Raw genomic sequence first — 19,128 nt, 5'->3', positions numbered from 1 at the left:
TGGTACATGACTCTTTTTGAATTATGGTTTTCTCAGGGTATATGCCCAGTAGTGGGATTGCTGGGTCATATGGTAGTTCTATTTGTAGTTTTTTAAGGAACCTCCATACTGTTCTCCATAGTGGCTGTATCAATTTACATTCCCACCAACAGTGCAAGAGGGTTCCCTTTTCTTCACACCCTCTCCAGCATTTATTGTTTGTAGATTTTTTGATGATGGCCATTCTGACTGGTGTGAGGTGATACCTCATTGTGGTTTTGATTTGCATTTCTCTAATGATTAGTGATGTTGAGCATCTTTTCATGTGTTTGCTGGCAACCTGTATGTCTACTTTGGAGAAATGTCTATTTAGGTCTTCTGCCCATTTTTGGATTGGGTTGTTTGTTCTTTTGTTATTGAGCTGCAAAAACATGTCCTCTTATTTGTTGGTGAACAAAATGGTAAGAACTTTTTGGATCGATATTTGACAATCTTTATAAAAAGCCTTAAAGATCACACATTTCCTTTAACTTAGCAATTCTACTTCTAGATATTCTAAGGTAATAGAGATGTATACAAAGATATATGTATACTATATTGAATTACTATTCATGAGAGTGAAAAATAAGAAAACAATCTAAATGTGCAATAATAGAGAATTCATTACATAAATTTTAAATAACTATATGATAGACTTTTATGCAGCATTTAAACATCCTATTACAGAGGAAAATAAAAAAAGAAATGCTCACAATGAACACTTTAATAAAAATATGCATATTGTTGTGTTCAATAAAAAATGTAAAAGATTAAGTCCAAGTAGATATAAAGACTGGAAGGAAATACACTCCACCTTTTCAGTGGTTCTTTCGGGGTGGTTTTTATTTTAATTCTCTATACAATTAATTTGTCTTGCCGCTAAGTTTTCTACAATGAAAGTGCAACATGTTTATCATTAGAAAAACAGGTTGGGTCTCAATATCAACCCACAGGGGAATGCTATACCACTTGGGGGGGTGTAGACACAGCTTGGGGTGAGGGTAGCCTCTGAAGCTTCCTTCCATGTGGTGTCATCAGGAGCTGACAGCAGCAGCGTACGGCCACGCCCTGCTCACAGGGCCTCCCTCCTCCTTCCCCTCGACGCCCCGCCCACCACCCTCACCGTGCTGGCCCAGCCCTGGGTACCTGTGTGGGAGCCTGAGAGGGAGCCGAGGAGCTGAGAGTGCGGGTTGTGGCCATCATGCACCTCCACCACGTCGTTGAGGGCCGTGTAGAAGAAGGCAAACTGTCCAAACACCACTGCGGAGGAGACACGTTGCAGAGAGCTCAGGGGCAAGGCTGGGCGGCCGTGCTGGGGGGGAGCCCTGGACAGCTGGAGGAGCAGGGCGACCTCAGAGGAGGTTGTCGGTTCATGGGGCTAACTGCTCGCTGAGCCTTTCCACTGGCTGATTAGACACTGGGCACAGGGATGCGGGGACCTGGGAAGGGTCGGGCTGGCATTCTCCACACAGGTCAAGATGACATTGTGGACTGCACGAGCAGCCAGGCTAACCCTAGTCCTTTCTCAAGTTGCAGTGGCAGCAGCTACTCTAGGAAAAGGAAGAGCTTTCCGTAACTTCCCCCGTGTTCCATGTTGATCTCAGGACCCTGTATTTTCCTTCACTTTTTCTTCAAAGATCCAGCCAATGAGGGCATCCCCTGGATACAAGATCCCACACATTTAAGAGGCATGAGGGTGCTGAGTAGCAGCCTTCTCCTGAGGAAGGAGTGACTGTCCATGGAAGAGGCAAACATCTCTACCTCATTTCCCTCTGGCAAATCCAAGGAAAGAGGCAAAATGACATGTATGAAGCGCCTACTCTGTGCTGGGTTCCATGCTTGCCATGCACATCATCTTCTTCAGCCCTGACTCTTCCAGATATCTGATTTTATAGACAAGGAAACTAAAGCTCAGAGGTTGAGTTCCCCAAGGCCACTCAACTAGCTCACGGGAGGGGGCTGAAAAACTGGTGGACCATGACCTTGAGGAGTCCCCTTTCAGACAAGACCTAAGGGCCCTGCCCTTTGATGGCTATCACAGGGTCTTTCCTCAACTGTCCCATCTCTGCGAGGGGCTGGGGTTACTGACCCTGCAGGGCCATGGGGGGCACAGCTCCATTTCAGACCCTGGTACATTCTGCCTGCCCTGGTCTCCCATTTGGCTGGGTGCATCTGAAAGCAAGTACCAGGGTAAGCCCTTCTCTATTTTGGCTTAAGCCTTGAGCATGTAGGCATGTGTGCGTGTGTGCGTGCGTGCGTGTGTGTGTGTGTGTGTGTGTGTGTGTGTGTGTGTGTGTTTTGAGGCTGGGAGGGACTTAGGCCATGGAGTTGACTGCCTGCGGAAAGAAAGCATTTGCAATGATGAGTATAGTAGTGAGTGGAGTGAGAGATTTTTAGCTCTCAACTCACGGGCAGAGGAGAAGGAGGGAGAGCCTGTTCTGGTGCCCTGAAAATGGGCACTGAGTGAGGGGTGGTGGCAGGGATATTTCCACACTCTCCCCTACAGAGGTGAACAGGATGGGCAAGGTTCCTGATTTCACACAGTGTGCATTCTAGTGGGAAGAGACAGTCAAAAGTGAAAAAAAAAAACACACTTGAGCAAATAGATAAACAAAATAATTTCAGATAGTGTTAAATTTTAGAGGCAGTGGGAGAAAAGTGATAAGGCAAGGCAGTCCACTTTAGATAGGGGATCAAAGAAAGATCTATGAGGAGAGGGGGTTAAGGCTGAGACACAGGCCGGGGACAAGTATTTCCGACCTGAGGCAAAAATCTGCACCTAAATCCCGGGGCTTAGCATCAGTAAAAAAGAGAAGATGCTTGGGACAGATCATGACCCCTCCTAGAATCAGCTCTCCACATCCAGGTTCCAGCTCAGTGAAACTGCCCAGCCTTGGGGCTGGCTGCCTGCAAAGGCGTGAGCTCTTTATTACTGGAGGAATTAAGTACAATATGCAGCCCAGCTATCAAGGATTTGGCTCTGGGTGGCAGGTGGGATTGGACAACTTTTCAGTACTTTTCTAACTGTGATCCTACAGGTCAAAAGCTCCTGCCGCATGAATGTGCTGGGGAGCGCGTGCCCACGCACACAAGTGTGCAGGTGCTGGTGTGGGAGTGGTGCCCGATGGCAAGAGCTGTGGGTGAAGATGAGGCTGGGTATTTACAGAGGGCAGAAAACACGTCTCTCTCTTCTCTGCAGCTCTGGTTCCCAGCAGAGTGCGAGGTCCCTAGGAGGTGCTTAATAAATGTTTGGTGAATGATCAGGCCTTGCCCCATGCTCAGTCCATCCTATCTCTTGGGAAAAAGCAGCCAGTTCTCTGCAGGCTGCCCCATCTCAGATGGTTAGGATATATGGACGACCTTTACCCCACTAACGCCAACTCTGTTTAGAAATAGTTGTTCCTCTTCCTACAAAGAGGAGATCCAGGGAGAAAGCAGCCCGGCCAGCCACTGATTGCCCGGGTACAACCAGCCTGTGACCCTCAGGAACTTCCCGAATCCTCCAGAGCTGCCAGGACTCTTACCTGTCCCACTGCTAACCAGGTGACAAGGCTGGCTTCTTTTTGCCGGGGCCTCTTGGAATCTGGAGGTTTCCCTGCCTTTCCAGGGCCCTGACCTGCTGCTCTTTTTTTCTTGCTCATCCTACCAATTGCTGCTGGACCAGGCTCCCACTCACAGACGGAACAGTGGAATGATGGGGCGCCCAGCTCCCTCACCTGTACATTCAAGTCCAGCTCAGTCCCACTCCTTTCCTTCTTCCTGGCCCTCCGCCACCCTCCCCTGGGTTCCCAGTCGGCCTGGGTCTGCAGCACCTCTATGCAGACCCGGGCTGGGCTAGGGAGCCCCCGGCGCACCCTGCCTTCCCTCTGTCCTGGCTGGTCCCTCCCTAACCACCCCACCCTTGGTTCCAGCAGGTCTCACTGGTCCCTTCCTCCTGTGTGTATCAGGAGTGTATTCTACAGCCCACTGCAGAGCAACGGCACGCAGCTGTCCTCTGAGGGAGACTGCTCGGCCCATTGGCACAATAGGAGTGGAAACAATTTGGAGTGGAATTGGAAGGCGCTGGAAAACATAAACAAATATACACAAAATCCATACCATAGTCCTTGGGCACGGTGACAAAATACAGGCAGATCTGTCCACTGGTGTAGTTCTGGGGGTAGTTAGGGGACAAGACCACTCCATCTGAGCCCACATACTGTCCCCCACAGGGGGCTGGAAAAGAAATCAGGTAGAGAGCCAGGTGACCTCATGGGCCTCTCATCAGCTGTCCACCCTCCGTCTCTGCTCACTCTCAGCCTGACCTTCTGGCCCTGGTGGGGCTGCTCTGAGGTCTGAAGCCACTAATGTGGAGGAGGGGAATTCTGGGGACATGCCCTGCCCTGCCCCGCCCTGCCCAAAGACATCCATCCCTGGCCTGGCCTGTGGCCTGAACCGCCGCCCGCCCCCCCACCCCCGATGCTATCAAGGGCCCTCCTTGGGTGCCGGCCAGTCCTTGTCCTCTAACTAGTGACACTGGCATTGGTCCCTGGAGGCCCAGCCTTGGGTAGCACTTTAGGAACCTCTTCTGCCTACAGGTGGGACCCGGAGATGGTCTGCTACCCCACGGCTGATGTCTGCACCTGGACACTTAGTGTCTGCACGACTAAGGAGCAGAGGTTTGCCCAGAATAGCCCACTGGGAGCAGACAGCTCACGCGACCCAGCCATGGTCCCAGTCCCACGAGGGGTGGACCTCAGAGCCAGCCTCTCCCACCTGGGCAAAGGGGCCTCTTTACTTTTCAACTTAGGTGGCCGCCATGCTCCTGAAGTTCCGGCACTCCATCCGATCCCTTTTGTCAAGACCCTATGGCTAACCCAGCTGCCCTTGGAGTTAGCCCACCCTGCTGGTCTTAGTTTTACACATCTGAACTCTCAGTGACTTCCCCTAGGACCGGGAACAATCTCAGGGTCACTTTTAGATTCCCCTCTCCGTGGTGTGGGCTGCTGACATGTCTCAGGCCACCACTGAGGACATCTATTGGAGTGGGGGTGAGGACACTATGTGATCTGAGAGACATGACACATTGACGGGGACTGGTACAGCTGGGGAATTTCCAGCCCTTCTCATTCATGGCGAACTCAAGGAGCCCTCCTGTGAGGCCCATGTCCTGCCTGCCCCTTCCCCTAGCCTCCAGCCCCTTCTGGCTCTGGCATTCCCTAGTTCCCTCCACCGCAGCCCTGGGCTCCACCACCTGTGCACACTGGCTGGGGATGATTCCACACAGGCTTCCCATCAGGCCCCAGGATGCAGCTCAGGGTGGAGGAGCCCTCCACCTCATAGCCCCCCTGGCAGTAGTAGGTGATGGAGGAGCCCAGCTTCAGGTCGGCCCCCACTCGTGTGCCGTTCTTGATGGGACCAGGATCGAAACATGACTCCCGTGGGTTTTCTGGAAAAAACAAACAAACACGTATATACACACACAGACACATATACACAGAGAGCTCATAAGTGGCCTAATCCCAGGGCACAGCACCTATGGGGGAGACCCTTACTCTGATTAGCCACAGAGCGCATGGGGATTTGGGGCCAATGGGTGTATTCTCTTCAGGTCTGGAAACCTCTCTAAATTTGGTTACAGACTAGGGCTGGAGAATGAAATAATGCCATTTGCAGCACCATGGGTGGACTTAGAGATTTTCATACTAAGTGAAGTAAGTCAGACCAATATATGATATTACTTACATGTGGGATCTTAAAAATTATACAAATGAGCTTATTTACAAAACAGAAATAGACTCACAGACTTTGAAAACAAACTTATGGTTACCAAACGGGAAAGGTTCGGGGTGGGGGGATAAATTAGGAGTTTGGGATTAACAGATACACACTATTACATGTAAAATAGATCATCTACAAGGACCTGCTGTATAGCACAGGGAACTCTACTCAATACTCTGTAATAATCTATATGGGAAAAGAATCTGAAAAAGAATGGATACATGGATATGTATAACTGAGTCACTTTGCTGTACACCTGAAACTAACACAACATTGTAGATCAACTCTACTCCAATACAAAATAAAAATTAAATTAAAAATTAAAAAAAGAGAAAGAAACTAGGGCTGGAAGTCATCTTGGAGAGTGAGATCTCTTCTCCTTGTCCTGACGCACAAAGGAGGGAGTTGTGGCTACACCTTTGAGGCTGTCCCTCACCCCTGATTCACTCCTCCCGCCGGGGAGGCACGTGCTGCTCTGACTGGTGGGAGAGGACAGTCCTAGGATGGTGTCTCAGTAGTGACCGGGTCCCTGTGGTGAAGGTCAGTGCTTAGGCACAGTCCACCTTTGCTCAGCTTTGATCCTGCACGCTCAACATGGCGGCCTCCTGGTTTTCTGTCTGCGTGGGAAGCAGGGAGGCTTTTGGAGATGCTTTCTCTTCTCTTTCTTTTGCTGACAGCTGTGTTGCTGGCTGGGTAGGTAGGTGGAGCTGATACCAGCTTTGCAGGCTGTTATATCCATACCTTGCAGGCACTTCTGAGTATATGGGTACTGATATTTAGATTTAGGAAGAAAGTAGGAAACCCCATTTTAGCCTCTGGGATAAGTCCAGATCTCCAATGCAGTTTTCCAGGGCTTTGCATTGGGGTACTGAGTGTTTGCCAGCTTATTAAAACAGCAGTATTTTTCCATTTGACTACTGATGCTTATACGTCTTCCCAATCAGGCATACCATGGCTGCACCTATGCTGCATGCACTCTGCCCCTGGGCACCGGGCAACAGTGAACTTGATGCTGCCTGAGCCACTGAGAGTATTAGCTGTGGGGCTCCAAGTCTCTGGAGCAAGACACTCACTGCACAGTCTCCCTCTCCAGCAGCTGGAAATCCCAGACAGCTTTTGGGAGCCAATGTTCACACCCATCCACTGCTGCCTTTCCTCATCCTCCTTGTTCCCGAACCACTGATGGTCAGGAGGCCTGTCGTCAGGGCTGGGCAGTGTCAGGAGAATGCAACAGAGTATCGGGATACCATCGAAACCCTGGAAGCTGCACTGCGGAAGGGTCTAGAGGTGGGGATTCACAAAGAGGTGCCGACAGCCCTTGAAGAAGGAACCAGAAAGTCAAAGAGCAGATTTAAGGAGGAAAAACCCAGAACAGAAGGGATCAGAGTTCAGAGATGAACAGGTCAGGAGGAATTTTGCTGAGGTCCGTCCTTGTCACCTGGGTACCTTTAAGCTGCGTGTATAAGAGGCAGTCATAGCCGTGAGGGTGCTGCTCAGCTGCCGATCAGCCCGTTGACTGATGGGATGGGACTCTGAGTCTGTGAATCAGTCAAGTCTAGACACCTGCATTTGTGCCCTGATGGTGGGATGGCCCTGCTCGTTGTTTTTGCCTAGAGCTTATTTAGGATGGAGCAGTCCTAGATACATTACAAAATTTAAACTCAAGTGGGACCCAGAAAATGGCTCAGAGGACCCCTCAGTGGTTTCCTCATGTGCCCTGTCATGTATCACCTTGTCCCCCACATCAAATCTGTCCTCCCCCAAAGCTTAGTGGCTCTGGCCAGAGTGCAACTGACCATTGGGTGGCCCATTTGTGAACTGCAGAGATACAGGGAAGTGTCACCAGGTCTTCTATTTCATCTGTCTTTTTTATAAATTCAGAGTGGGTCAAATCTTATTTGAAGTTCAGAAAAATTAAGTAACTTGGAACCAAGTTCACATAGCTCATAAGAGGCAGAACAAGCCGTGGCACTCAATATCCATCCCCCCACTCCATCCTTATAATGGAAGCCAGGTTTTATCCAGAGTATCAGAGCCCCAGCTAAGATATATACCTTCCAGCCTCCCAGGCAGCTGGATCTGGCCAAAGAGAAGTAAACACAGTCAGGTCAGGTCATTGCCTTCCGTCTCACTTAGAGTAAAAGCCAAAATCCTTACAAGTCTACAAGGCCCTGTACCTTCTGCCCCAGTCCTCCCCTCTATGACCTTGATTCCTATTGTCCCTTTGCTAGCTTTGCTCCAATCACATTGACCTCTGTGTACAGAACATTTCCCCATCCGCACGGCTCCCCTGTTACCTCTTTTAGGACTTAGCTCAATGACACTTCCCTGATCAGTTCCTTACAACTGTGATGTTCCTCTCCCCAACACTCCCCATCACCCTTCTCTGTTTTATTTCTCTGCACTGAGGTCAATATTATCTTATGCACCATACAGCTACCTTATTTTCTCTATCTCCCTCCACTAGAATGTAGGTTCCACGAAGGCAGTTTTCCAGTTTTGTTCATTGCTGTGGTCCAGCGCCTGGCATATGATTGGCACTCAATAAATATTTCTTAAATGGATATGTGTGGGACTTCTAGAAAGGCTGCTTAAGGGAAGGTGACTCAGGTGAGAGAATGCTCAATGACCCTTCCTTCTTTCCTCCCTTCCTCCTTCCCACAGTTTGGAACTCAGACATGATGGCTGGACCTCCAGTCACCACCCTGGATGCTGAGATAACCCTGGGGATGGGAACCACACAGCAGGGTAGAGCAGAAAAACAAGTGGAGCCTAGGTGGAGCCCTGGATGACAATACCCAGATTTCTTTTACAGGAAGAATAGACTTCTACCTCATATAAAGCACTGTGCTTTCGGGTACCTGGCACACTAGCGTACCCAGCTGGGTATGACTGCCCCGAACTTTACACTGTGTCAGAAAGTCCTTTCCTCCCTTCTCTGTGTGGCAAACTCCTACACTTTTCAGTGCCACCCTCTGCTGAGCAAGTGTCCTGAATGTTGCCTTCTCTCTGGCAGAATTCCATTTCTCTTTTTTTGATTATCTTGGTAGGTTGTCTAAGGGTATTTCTTTCTAGTGGGTTCTGAACTCCTAGAGGACAGAAATCAATAATCTATTCTTCTCATGACCCTGGCAACTAGCACAGAACTTGGCACTAGGGCTCTATCTGGCACATAATAGGGGCTTAATAAATGGATGCTGAGTTGATTGGCTGAACAACTCCGGGCTTAGAGAATCAACAACCACATCAATGATCCAACTACAGATTCTATTCTACCATGGCTCACATGTCAGAGCAAGAAGAGCTCATCATTCCAAGCATCATCACATTAATAATAACGACAAGGCTAATGATAATGATGATAGCCCCTTACACAGGAATATCACTTCATAATTCTCAAAGCACTTTCCAATCTGTCATCTTATTTGTGTCTCACAATAGCCTTTGAAGCAGGCAGGGCCAGGTACGCTTCTGTTCCAGTTATAGATGAGGAATGTGGTGATCAGAGAGGCTAAATGAGTTTTCCAGGCCATTCAACTATTAAGAGGTAGAATGAAAACCAAAATCAGGTCTTCAGGCTGCCAAACCAGGGCTCAGCTGTGAATGATAAAACTAAATGACTAAAACAGCATGATGATAATAATAAATAAGCCCCAAGCCCTCCAAAATGGGAAAATAAAAAGAACTAGATTCTTTTTGTCCTAATAGATAAGGCCCATTTCCAAACGCCGTAACAGCAAAATACTGAAAATAACAACCCAAACAGTAAGGAACTTGTTAAAAAGGTTGGATCCACTGAAATATAAGAAACCTTTGAAAAGAACAGCAAACGTCTTTGACTACTAATATGGAAAGATGTCCAAGATCTATTGCTGGGCAAAACCCAAGACAAAGCAAAAAAAAAAAAAAAAATCTCATGACCCTGGCAACTAGCACAGAACTTGGCACTAGGGCTCTATCTGGCACATAATAGGGGCTTAATAAATGGATGCTGAGTTGATTGGCTGAACAACTCCGGGCTTAGAGAATCAACAACCACATCAATGATCCAACTACAGATTCTATTCTACCATGGCTCACATGTCAGAGCAAGAAGAGCTCATCATTCCAAGCATCATCACATTAATAATAACGACAAGGCTAATGATAATGATGATAGCCCCTTACACAGGAATATCACTTCATAATTCTCAAAGCACTTTCCAATCTGTCATCTTATTTGTGTCTCACAATAGCCTTTGAAGCAGGCAGGGCCAGGTACGCTTCTGTTCCAGTTATAGATGAGGAATGTGGTGATCAGAGAGGCTAAATGAGTTTTCCAGGCCATTCAACTATTAAGAGGTAGAATGAAAACCAAAATCAGGTCTTCAGGCTGCCAAACCAGGGCTCAGCTGTGAATGATAAAACTAAATGACTAAAACAGCATGATGATAATAATAAATAAGCCCCAAGCCCTCCAAAATGGGAAAATAAAAAGAACTAGATTCTTTTTGTCCTAATAGATAAGGCCCATTTCCAAACGCCGTAACAGCAAAATACTGAAAATAACAACCCAAACAGTAAGGAACTTGTTAAAAAGGTTGGATCCACTGAAATATAAGAAACCTTTGAAAAGAACAGCAAACGTCTTTGACTACTAATATGGAAAGATGTCCAAGATCTATTGCTGGGCAAAACCCAAAAAAAAAAAAAAAAAAAAAAAAAAAGCCAACCCATGTTACAGATTAGTATATATGGTGTGATCCCCATTCATATAGAACAGGGATCTGCAAACTACAGTCCACTGACTTGCTGCCTGTTTTTGTAAATAAAGTGTTGCTGGAACACAGCCATACCCGTTTGTTTAACATATCGTCTATGTCTGTTTTAGCATTACAACAGCAGAATTGATAGCAACACAGACCATCTGGTCTGCTAAGCCAAAAATATTTACTCTCTGGTCCTTTATAGAAAAAGTTTGCCAACCTCTGGTATAGAATGTACGTTATTTATATGTATATAAAACATCTGGAATGAGGTAACAAACCATTAATATTGGTACTTCAGGGGATGGTAGTATTGGGAGATGTTAAGTTTTTAGAGCACATCTTATATGCTTCTGTATTATTTGAATTTTTCCAACAAACATGTGTTATGTTGAAATAAGCATAAATGAAGAGATCTTGAATTTAGAAAGACAGACCACAGGAGAGCTGGGTGGTGGGAGTAGTCATGGCAGGAGCAGATGTGGAAAGCCGGTGGTAATTCCTCGGCCTACAGTGTTACTTCCAAAGGCTTGAAAGAGAAAATAGGTACCTTTTAGTACCTTTCAGTAAAAGTTGACTCATCTTGGCCTCTCCTGAGTTATTTCAGATTCTCTAACACTTGCTTTGAACTCTTTATCCCTCTGTCTGAAACCCTTCCCCCTCTTGCTTGTACACAGGGGGCTTCGTCTCAAGCTTTAGGTCTCTGTTCACATGTTACCTGCTTGGCGAGGCCCTCGCCATTCTGAAGTGGGCTCCCCATTTCTCTTTCTTAGGATAGTTTTCTCTTTCCTAACTTATGCTTCTCGCTTCTTGTTCGTCTCCTTATTTACTGTCTGTTTCCCTCACTCGCCTTTACATTCCCCTTGGGTGGGGACCCTGACACTTTTGTTCACCTCTGTGTCCTCTGCATCCAGCACAGGGCATGGCATGAAGTAGGAGCTTAATAAGCATTTGTTGAATGAATGAATGGTTACTAGATACATGTATGGACGTCCTAGCCTGCCCCTCCCTCCCCAAGAGGAGGCTACCACACCTGCTGCAAGATAAGAATAAAGGTCCCTCCCACATATCCTATTGGTTTCTCTGGCCTGAAAAAAGACACTAAACCTTCCTTGGACTCATTTTTAATAACTGTGTTCAAAAGACAGGATCCTCCGCCTTCCCTTTGCATCCTTCTAGCAGAGGGTAAAACTACCCAGGAGGCTGCATTCAGATGAGAAGTGTGCCAGAGCATGGTGTAATAGAAATCCACAGTTGACATGACTGCATTCAGAATCATCTCTTAGAAGGCCTGCCCAGAGATGACTAACACAGCACAGCCACCTTCCAGGAGCAACGGAACAGAGACATCTACAAATCCACCCCACCCAGCCATCTTTGCCTTGTAATCAGGTGGGCTTCCAATATCCCATTTGTAGTAGAAATGCCTGTCGGTCTAGGATGTGAACTCCATGGAGGCCGGGACTTTGTTTTGTTCCCTGCTCTGTTCTTAGCCCCTATAACAGTGTCTGGCACATAGTAGGTGCTCAATAAATATTATCGAGTGAACAAATGAATCAAAATGCCTGATCTGCCTTTGCCCCTTATGCAAAAGCCTAATCCACCACCTAATCCACCTAATGACACCACTCAGTGGATACCTGACTTAAGCTTGTCAATCTGATGGTCCTTTGGGATTTGGAGTTGGGCTACAAACTGGGAAGTAATTCAAAGCCAAGAGTGGGGCAGCCCTACTGTCCTAGGAGAATGGAGAAGCAATGAAAATTGACCTGCAGAGAAAGGCGAATGTAGCATGTACACAGAAAGAAGCAGGGAGGAGACGGAGTGGCCCTGGAGATGGAGAAGGGTGATTTCAACCTCTGATTTTCCCATCCTGATTGTAATCCCCATGGGAGGTCATGCTTCCTGTCCTTGGGCTCTTGTATTCTAAAAATGTACTCCCTTTCGGTGTTAAGTGAGAGTGTTTATCATCTGTATTAAAATACAGAATGCTCTTTAGCTTAAATCTGTTTGGTTGTTAGTTGCTTTCTTATAATAAAGTCTTCTTTTTGTCTCAGTTGGTTTGTTTCTGTTTTTCACATTTTTTTAAATAATAAATTGCTCCTTTTTCTGCTTAAGTTGGTCTGAGTGAGTTTCTTGATATGAACTAAATGATCCCTCACTAAGATGGGATGAAACTCTTTCTGCTTCCCCCTTGGGAAGCTGGTGGGAAATGGGGAAAGGCTCCTGGTCTGTTCACCTTGGGTCAAAGGAGGAGTTGACCTGGGTCAGAGAGTGGTTTTCACTGGACTAAGCCCAGCTGAGTCTGGCAACACCTCCCCAAGTCGGTCCTCAAACACCTCCCAGAGCAGAACCCTTGAAGCCACAGCTCCTAGGAGACCCAGATCCTCAGCGTTAGTGGAGTCCTGGATCTCTCTGCCTTTGGGCAGAAGATGGCTTCTAGATAGAGGAGGTCAATTCTTCTTTTCCTAAGAATCCACACCTGCCTCTGTGTGCAAGTCCTCCATGGGCTACCATTTCAATCCAGGGTGTTCTATGGACTCGCAGGGAGTACAGGGTCTAAATTCTTTGCCATGAATTGGAGAAGTATACAGGACACACATACACACACATCACGAATATTCATATATTTCCCACACTCACACTCCCATATATATATGTGTGTACAAAACATCATGTTCATACTTTATATCTTCAATAAACAGAAAAGAAAATCTACTTCATTCTACTGGGCTAGCCCCATGAAGAGAGGTTTTCCCTTCCAAACAAGGGCAGAACGAATGAAACATCCATCACCCAGGAAAAAAAGGCAATGGAATGGAAGAAGTTGGATCAAAGTATGTGACAACTACCTGCTGGTACGGGGCACGCTGCTAGGTGCTGTGCCTGTTGACCAGCCCTCACAACAACCCCTTCATATGGTGTCACCATCCCTCTTTGACAGAGAAGGAAGGGATGCCAGAGAAGTTAAGTAACTTGTTTAAGGCCATATAGGTGATAAGTGATGGCAGTTTCCCCTATACAGATATTGAACATGGGGGAATATCGTCTAGTCCTTGGGATCCAGTAGCAGAGTAGACCCATTCCAAGAATCCAGGGATCCTGGGATATGGAGAAGGAGACCATGGGGTAAGACAGTGTGTCCCTGGGCTCCATCAAATGGGCTACCTGACCAGAGGCCAGGGACATAGTAGAGGGATCACCCATGTTAGGAGGTGTGTAATCTGAGAAGGAAGGAAGGAGGGCAGCTCCAGTTCTCACCAGGTACCTCCCACCCCAAGCAAACACATTTATTTGGCACTTGTGCCATAGATCCTCATAAGGTGGTAGAGGGTGCGTGGGGGGGTTGTGCCTCCCCCCTCCCCTCTCCCCAGTAATTGGCCTCCTTCAGCTGTTTGCCTGGCTCAGATGGCAGCCCGGAAGGCTTTATTCTCTGGAGCTGTGTGTTGGATCTGAGGACCCCTCTAGATATAGTCTTGGGCCAACAACTGAACGTGGAAGGGGCTTCTTTGGGAAAGAGGACCTAGAAGTGTAGCTCTAGCACATGGATTCAGGGAGAAGACTTGGGGGAGAGGTGGCCACAGCCAGTTTGCCAGGAACAAGGTGACCAGGGAGGAAGCTGAGGGAGTTTCTGCCCAGTGGCCACTGTAACCAGGGATGATGAAATGCAGTCATCTTGTAAGAGGCTGGAAGTGGTGACATCTGGGGTAAAAGTTTAGAATCTCTGTGACGGAGAAGACCCAGGTGGGACGAGTCAGGTGTGGCTCTGGTCATTGCTAAGCCCTAGCTGGGGTTAAAGGATATCACTTGTGGCTCCAAGTGCCATGTTTGTGTGACTTGTGGCTGTGCTCAGCCACTTGAGTGTGCATTTAATAAAAGACGCAGTTGTGCAAGGTTTAGGCATTGGAAGGATCGGGGGGCAGGAAAATTGAGGGGACTGATGAGAGTGTGATTAAAGAGGTGAATAATAATAAAATGATGATGATGATACGGCAGTAGGGATGGTGGTAGGCGGAGCAATGGGGTTCCCAGGCTGAGTCTAAGTCATGCCTTCAGATAGAATTCCACAACTTGTGACTGTTTGTTCTGACATCAGCGTGTAGAGATTGAGTACAGGTTTATCGAATGGCAGGTGTCTGGAGGAAGACAGGATGGCAAAGTATCCACTTCCCAGGCCAGCCCCATGAGAAAAGATGACCACAGGCAAAACATTCTCTAACTTGCACACCAAGCATCTTCTAGAACTGTATCTGGCACACAGCAAGCGATGGAGAGTTACGAGGATTTCGGTGAGTTGATGGATGTGAACTGCTCAGGACAGTGCTGGAAGTTGGCAGGCGCTAAGTTAACTACCATTATGACTGGGATTGTTTGTGCGCTCGTGTGAGATATTCCCAGGAGTTGCCACAAATATTTAGTTAAGGGACACTTTAAAATGTTGCTGAGGTCCCACATTATGCAAGTGGGGGACATGAGCCGGGAGCTTTTTAATTTTAACTGGTACTGTGACCCCATTTGTACGCACAGGCTGATGAGGCCTGGGTGGACCTGGGTTACAGTAGCAATAATAAAATCGATCATCTCAACAGGATCTACAGAGTGTTTAGTCCATATCGGGCATTATCCTCACACTTTTCATTTATACGTATAAAGCATCTTCTGCAATGTAACTATTATTACCACCATTTTATAGATGGAGAAATGGGTTCCAAGAGATAATAATTTGCCAAGCTCACAAATCAAGCAAAAAATGGAGCTAGGATTTGGATAACGGGGCCTGGGCTCGTTAGAGAAGAAAAGGTCTAAAAGAGAATAGCAGAGTAGAAGAAAGTGGAGTGCTCGAGAGCCTGGAATACTCCTGCTGCTGCTACCATGTGAATATTATAAAATGTTTGGAAGGTGCCAGAGCCCAGACCAAGGGCTTTTAATGCATGGACTCATCAATTATGTTTCTGTGCTGTAGGAATTATTCGACCATTATTTTACAGATGAAGAGATGGAGTTTCGGAGAGGTTAAATAACTTGCTCAAGGCCACACAACAAACACGAGCCGTGCACCCACTTGATCTGTCAACGCTCTTGACTGGGCAGGGACCAAGACCTGTTTTTGTAAGCAAATTGTTATTAGAACACAGCCGTGCCCATTGCTTTCTGTTCAGTCTTTGGCTGCTTTCATGCTACAGGGCAGTGCTGAGTAACCGAGATAGACTGCGTGGCTCACAAGCCTGAACTATTTACTGCCTGGCCCTTTAAGAAAACATTTGCCACGCCCAGCTCTCAACCCTCACACTCTTCATCTTGCCTTCATTAATCTAAAAGCGGGATGAGAATAAAAGGATGGGATAGCTGGAGGGATGAGAAAATGTGATCAGGAAGTATCAGAAAGCATCCAGTCTATGACAAGGAGCTAGAGGCTAGCCAAGGAATGGCCTTGGGACAAAGGTCCAGGCACTGTGCCCCCGGGAGCTGGATGGGCTGTCCACATGGGTGCTGAAGTTAACCAGGAGGGTGGGATGCTTTGGGGTAGAGAGGAGGACTGAGCCTCATATCAGAACTCTCAGCAAATGCAGGGGACGTGGCAACAAAGATGTCAGCTGATGGCATGAGCTGAGGTTCTGAGACTCAAGAAGACCTAGGTGTGATCCTCATAGAACAAGGAGCGAAGGGGAGTAGTGACGTGGAAGCAGAAATGAGGTGCAAGGAGAACGTGAGGCCCCTTTTCTCCCAGGCCTGGGACACCTGCGTGTGAGGGACTAAGCCACCCAGAGGGCCGCAGAGAGGCAGGGGCTCTGCAGGTGGCAGTGGGCTCCCCGTGATCCCGTCCAGTGCTCTCCTCGCCACACTACACCTTCCCTATCCCTGGCCAGGTCTGGCCAGCCCTGCTCTCAGTCATCTCTGCTCCCAGGGCCCTCGTCACCTCTGCTCCCAGGGCCCTCGCCATCTCTGCTCCCAGGGCCCTCGTCATCTCCTCTGCTCCCAGGGCCCTCGCCATCTCTGCTCCCAGGGCCCTCACCTGTGTAGTCGATGACGAAGCCAGCGTTGCTCACCGACGCATCGCTGCGGAAGGCGAGGAAGAGGCTGTTGCTGCTGCTCTCGATGCGGCTTGGGAGCTGGGAGCCGAAGAAGCTTCCTATGAGGGGGCTGAGAGAGTCCCGTCCATCGTAGATATGGAGGAAGTCATAGCCAGGCTCCAAGTTAAAGCTGGGGAACAAAAACACCCCGCCCCCACCCCACTAAGGTCAAATAAGGACGGTACTGGCCTCGGGTTCGACCGAAGGACACGCCTCCATCCCACCAGCGCTCAACCCAAGACCTACTGGTGGGGAGGAGGGGGATGAAGCCCCCGTGACCTCCCAACAGGGAGAGAAGATGGATAAGGCAGCCTCGGGCGGAGGAACCAGATTCTAGCATCAGTGTCCAGAAAGCTGGAGTTGAAAACCTATTTTAGCTGGAGCTAAAATATTTTAAAAAATTGAAATATATTTGACATGGCATGTAAATTTGAGGCATACAACATGTTGATTGGATACATTTGTCCATTGTTATGTGATTGCCATTGTAGCAATAATTAGCACCTCTGACACATCACATAATTATCATTTCTTTTTAGTGGTTGGAATGATTAAGATCTAGCCTATTAACAAGTTTGATGATGATAACACAATGTTGTTGTCTATATTTACTACACTGTGCACAGAAGGGAAAATCAGTTAGCAGCTCTACACAAAGAGTGGTCAGAACCCAGTTCTCCTACCTGCCTCTAATGTCTTTATACTGTCCATGTTGCAGCCCCTTTTCTGAGGGGAAAGAGCCACGCCACGAGCCATTCCCAGGCAGGAAGGGGCCTATTCTGATGAAGGACCCTCACTTTATGCCTTTACCCTGGGGCTGGTTCTCAGCTCTCCTCAGGATCTGTTCCCATCCCACTCCTGGCTCTCACAGGTGTGGCTCTTTCTCAGCAATCCTGACCTTAGTCTAGGAAAAAACGCATTTTACAAACTGTCTTAGCTTGACAAATTGAATATCAGAGTTTTTGAGTGTAATTTACCCTATTGGAATGGTTAGCATGAAAATGATGGAAAATACCAAGGACCGGCAAGAATGCGGAGCCACTGGAACGCTCATATCCTACTGGTGGGAGTGTAAATTGGTTCAACCACTTGGGAAAACTGTTTTGCAGTATACTAGACCTGAACATATGCGTGCCCTATGATGCAGCGGTGCCACTCTTGGGTGTACATCCAACAAAGGCAATTGGTGCCAATCAAGGGTGTAAAGATGGAAACGACAGAAGTAAATGAGTTTGCAGAGAATAGAGTTCTGATGCAAACTGGTTCATAGCCCAACCAAGGGCTAGGATACTCAGACACTCCACCTGGCAGGGCTGAGAACAAAATGGCAGTTCTACCCTTTAGCTAAGACATGGCAGAGAGATGAGGCCATGAAATATCGAGGACAAAACGGGTAGGGCTGCAGAGACAGGATGGGGATCTGGGAGGATTGGAGGTGGAGCCAGGTGTGCACTGGCCTCCCTCCTACACAGCACCCTCTCACACTGGTGTCAGCTGCAGGGTCACCCCACCATTGCTGGGTGGTATGGTCTTCTTGTTCCCACAGTTCAGCCTCTTCATTGACTCTTTCAAAGGGCACCAGGGAAGGGTTTGGGAGTGGGTCAATTCGGGTCACCAATTATGGCTCCATCACTTCCAAAATGCCTTCCATCAATCATCAGGTTTTATCTGAGCACCCTCAGTATGCTGGGCACTGTGCAAGGTGCGCAGGATGCAGGGATGTGTCAGACATCACCCCTTCCGTAAGACGGTGACGGATCTGAAGGAAATGACACACGTGAGGACAACAAAGTCTAAAGTCTGTACAGGCATGTGGGAACACGGCACCAGGTTTGTGGGGGAGGATGGGAATGAAGTTTGTCTTGGGCATTAAAAGACCCTCAGCGATTGGACAAGGAGGGAAATGGAAGTCGCTATGAAGGGAGAAGCAGAAGCAAAGTCACGAAGGTATGAAGTAATTTTGGAGACTGTGAGTAGTTCAGTCTGAAGCTCAGGGGTTAGACGGGGTGGGGTTAGGACTGGGTGGGGGAACTGAGGGGAGAGGCAGGCAGGGGCCAGAGGGCTTGGAATGAAACTCAAAAGACTGGACCCAAAAAATCCCCAAAACAGAACAAACAAAAGGTTTGGAACCTTAATTTATAGAGAAGAAGGAGCCATTATAGGATTCAGAAATAAAGGATACGTTTGTTTCTTTGTTTTTGAACCGGAGGTATAATTTATACACCATGAAATAATCAGCTCTCAAGTAAATCACTCTCAGTTTTGACACATATATGTCAAGCTCCAGAAGGTTTCCACCATCCCCCAAATTTCCCAGGTGCCCCTCTTCCCAATCAATCTTCCCCGCCCCCAGAAGACACCACTGAACTGATTTTTATCACCTCATTAGTTTTGCTGGTCCTAAAATTTCATATTAGTGGAATCATACATTATGTACTCTGGTGTGTCTTCTATCAGTCAGCGGGAGATTCTGAGATTCATCCACGTTGTTGCATGTGTCAGTAGTTCGTTTCTTTTTATTGCTGAGTAGTTTG

General features: G+C 47.7%; 1 protein-coding gene across 1 annotated transcript in view; it reads right to left on the bottom strand.

The window, feature by feature from the left end:
* Positions 1–19,128, bottom strand: part of CSMD2 (CUB and Sushi multiple domains 2) — a 621,436-nt gene that overhangs the window by 136,318 nt on the left and 465,990 nt on the right. Inside the window, exons 29-32 of the mRNA XM_007453867.1 lie at positions 16,537–16,724; positions 5,252–5,446; positions 4,117–4,233; positions 1,165–1,278 (exon numbers count right to left, since the gene is read on the bottom strand). Coding sequence (XP_007453929.1) covers positions 1,165–1,278; positions 4,117–4,233; positions 5,252–5,446; positions 16,537–16,724 — 614 coding nt within the window. The remainder of the gene's footprint in view (positions 1–1,164; positions 1,279–4,116; positions 4,234–5,251; positions 5,447–16,536; positions 16,725–19,128) is intronic.

The sequence above is a fragment of the Lipotes vexillifer genome, unplaced genomic scaffold (genome assembly GCF_000442215.2).
Source record: "Lipotes vexillifer unplaced genomic scaffold, Lipotes_vexillifer_v1.1 scaffold213, whole genome shotgun sequence".
NCBI classification, from domain to species: Eukaryota; Metazoa; Chordata; class Mammalia; order Artiodactyla; family Lipotidae; genus Lipotes; species Lipotes vexillifer.
The sequence above is the reverse complement of the archived record's forward strand: the minus strand, read 5'-3'. Positions and strand labels throughout refer to the sequence as shown.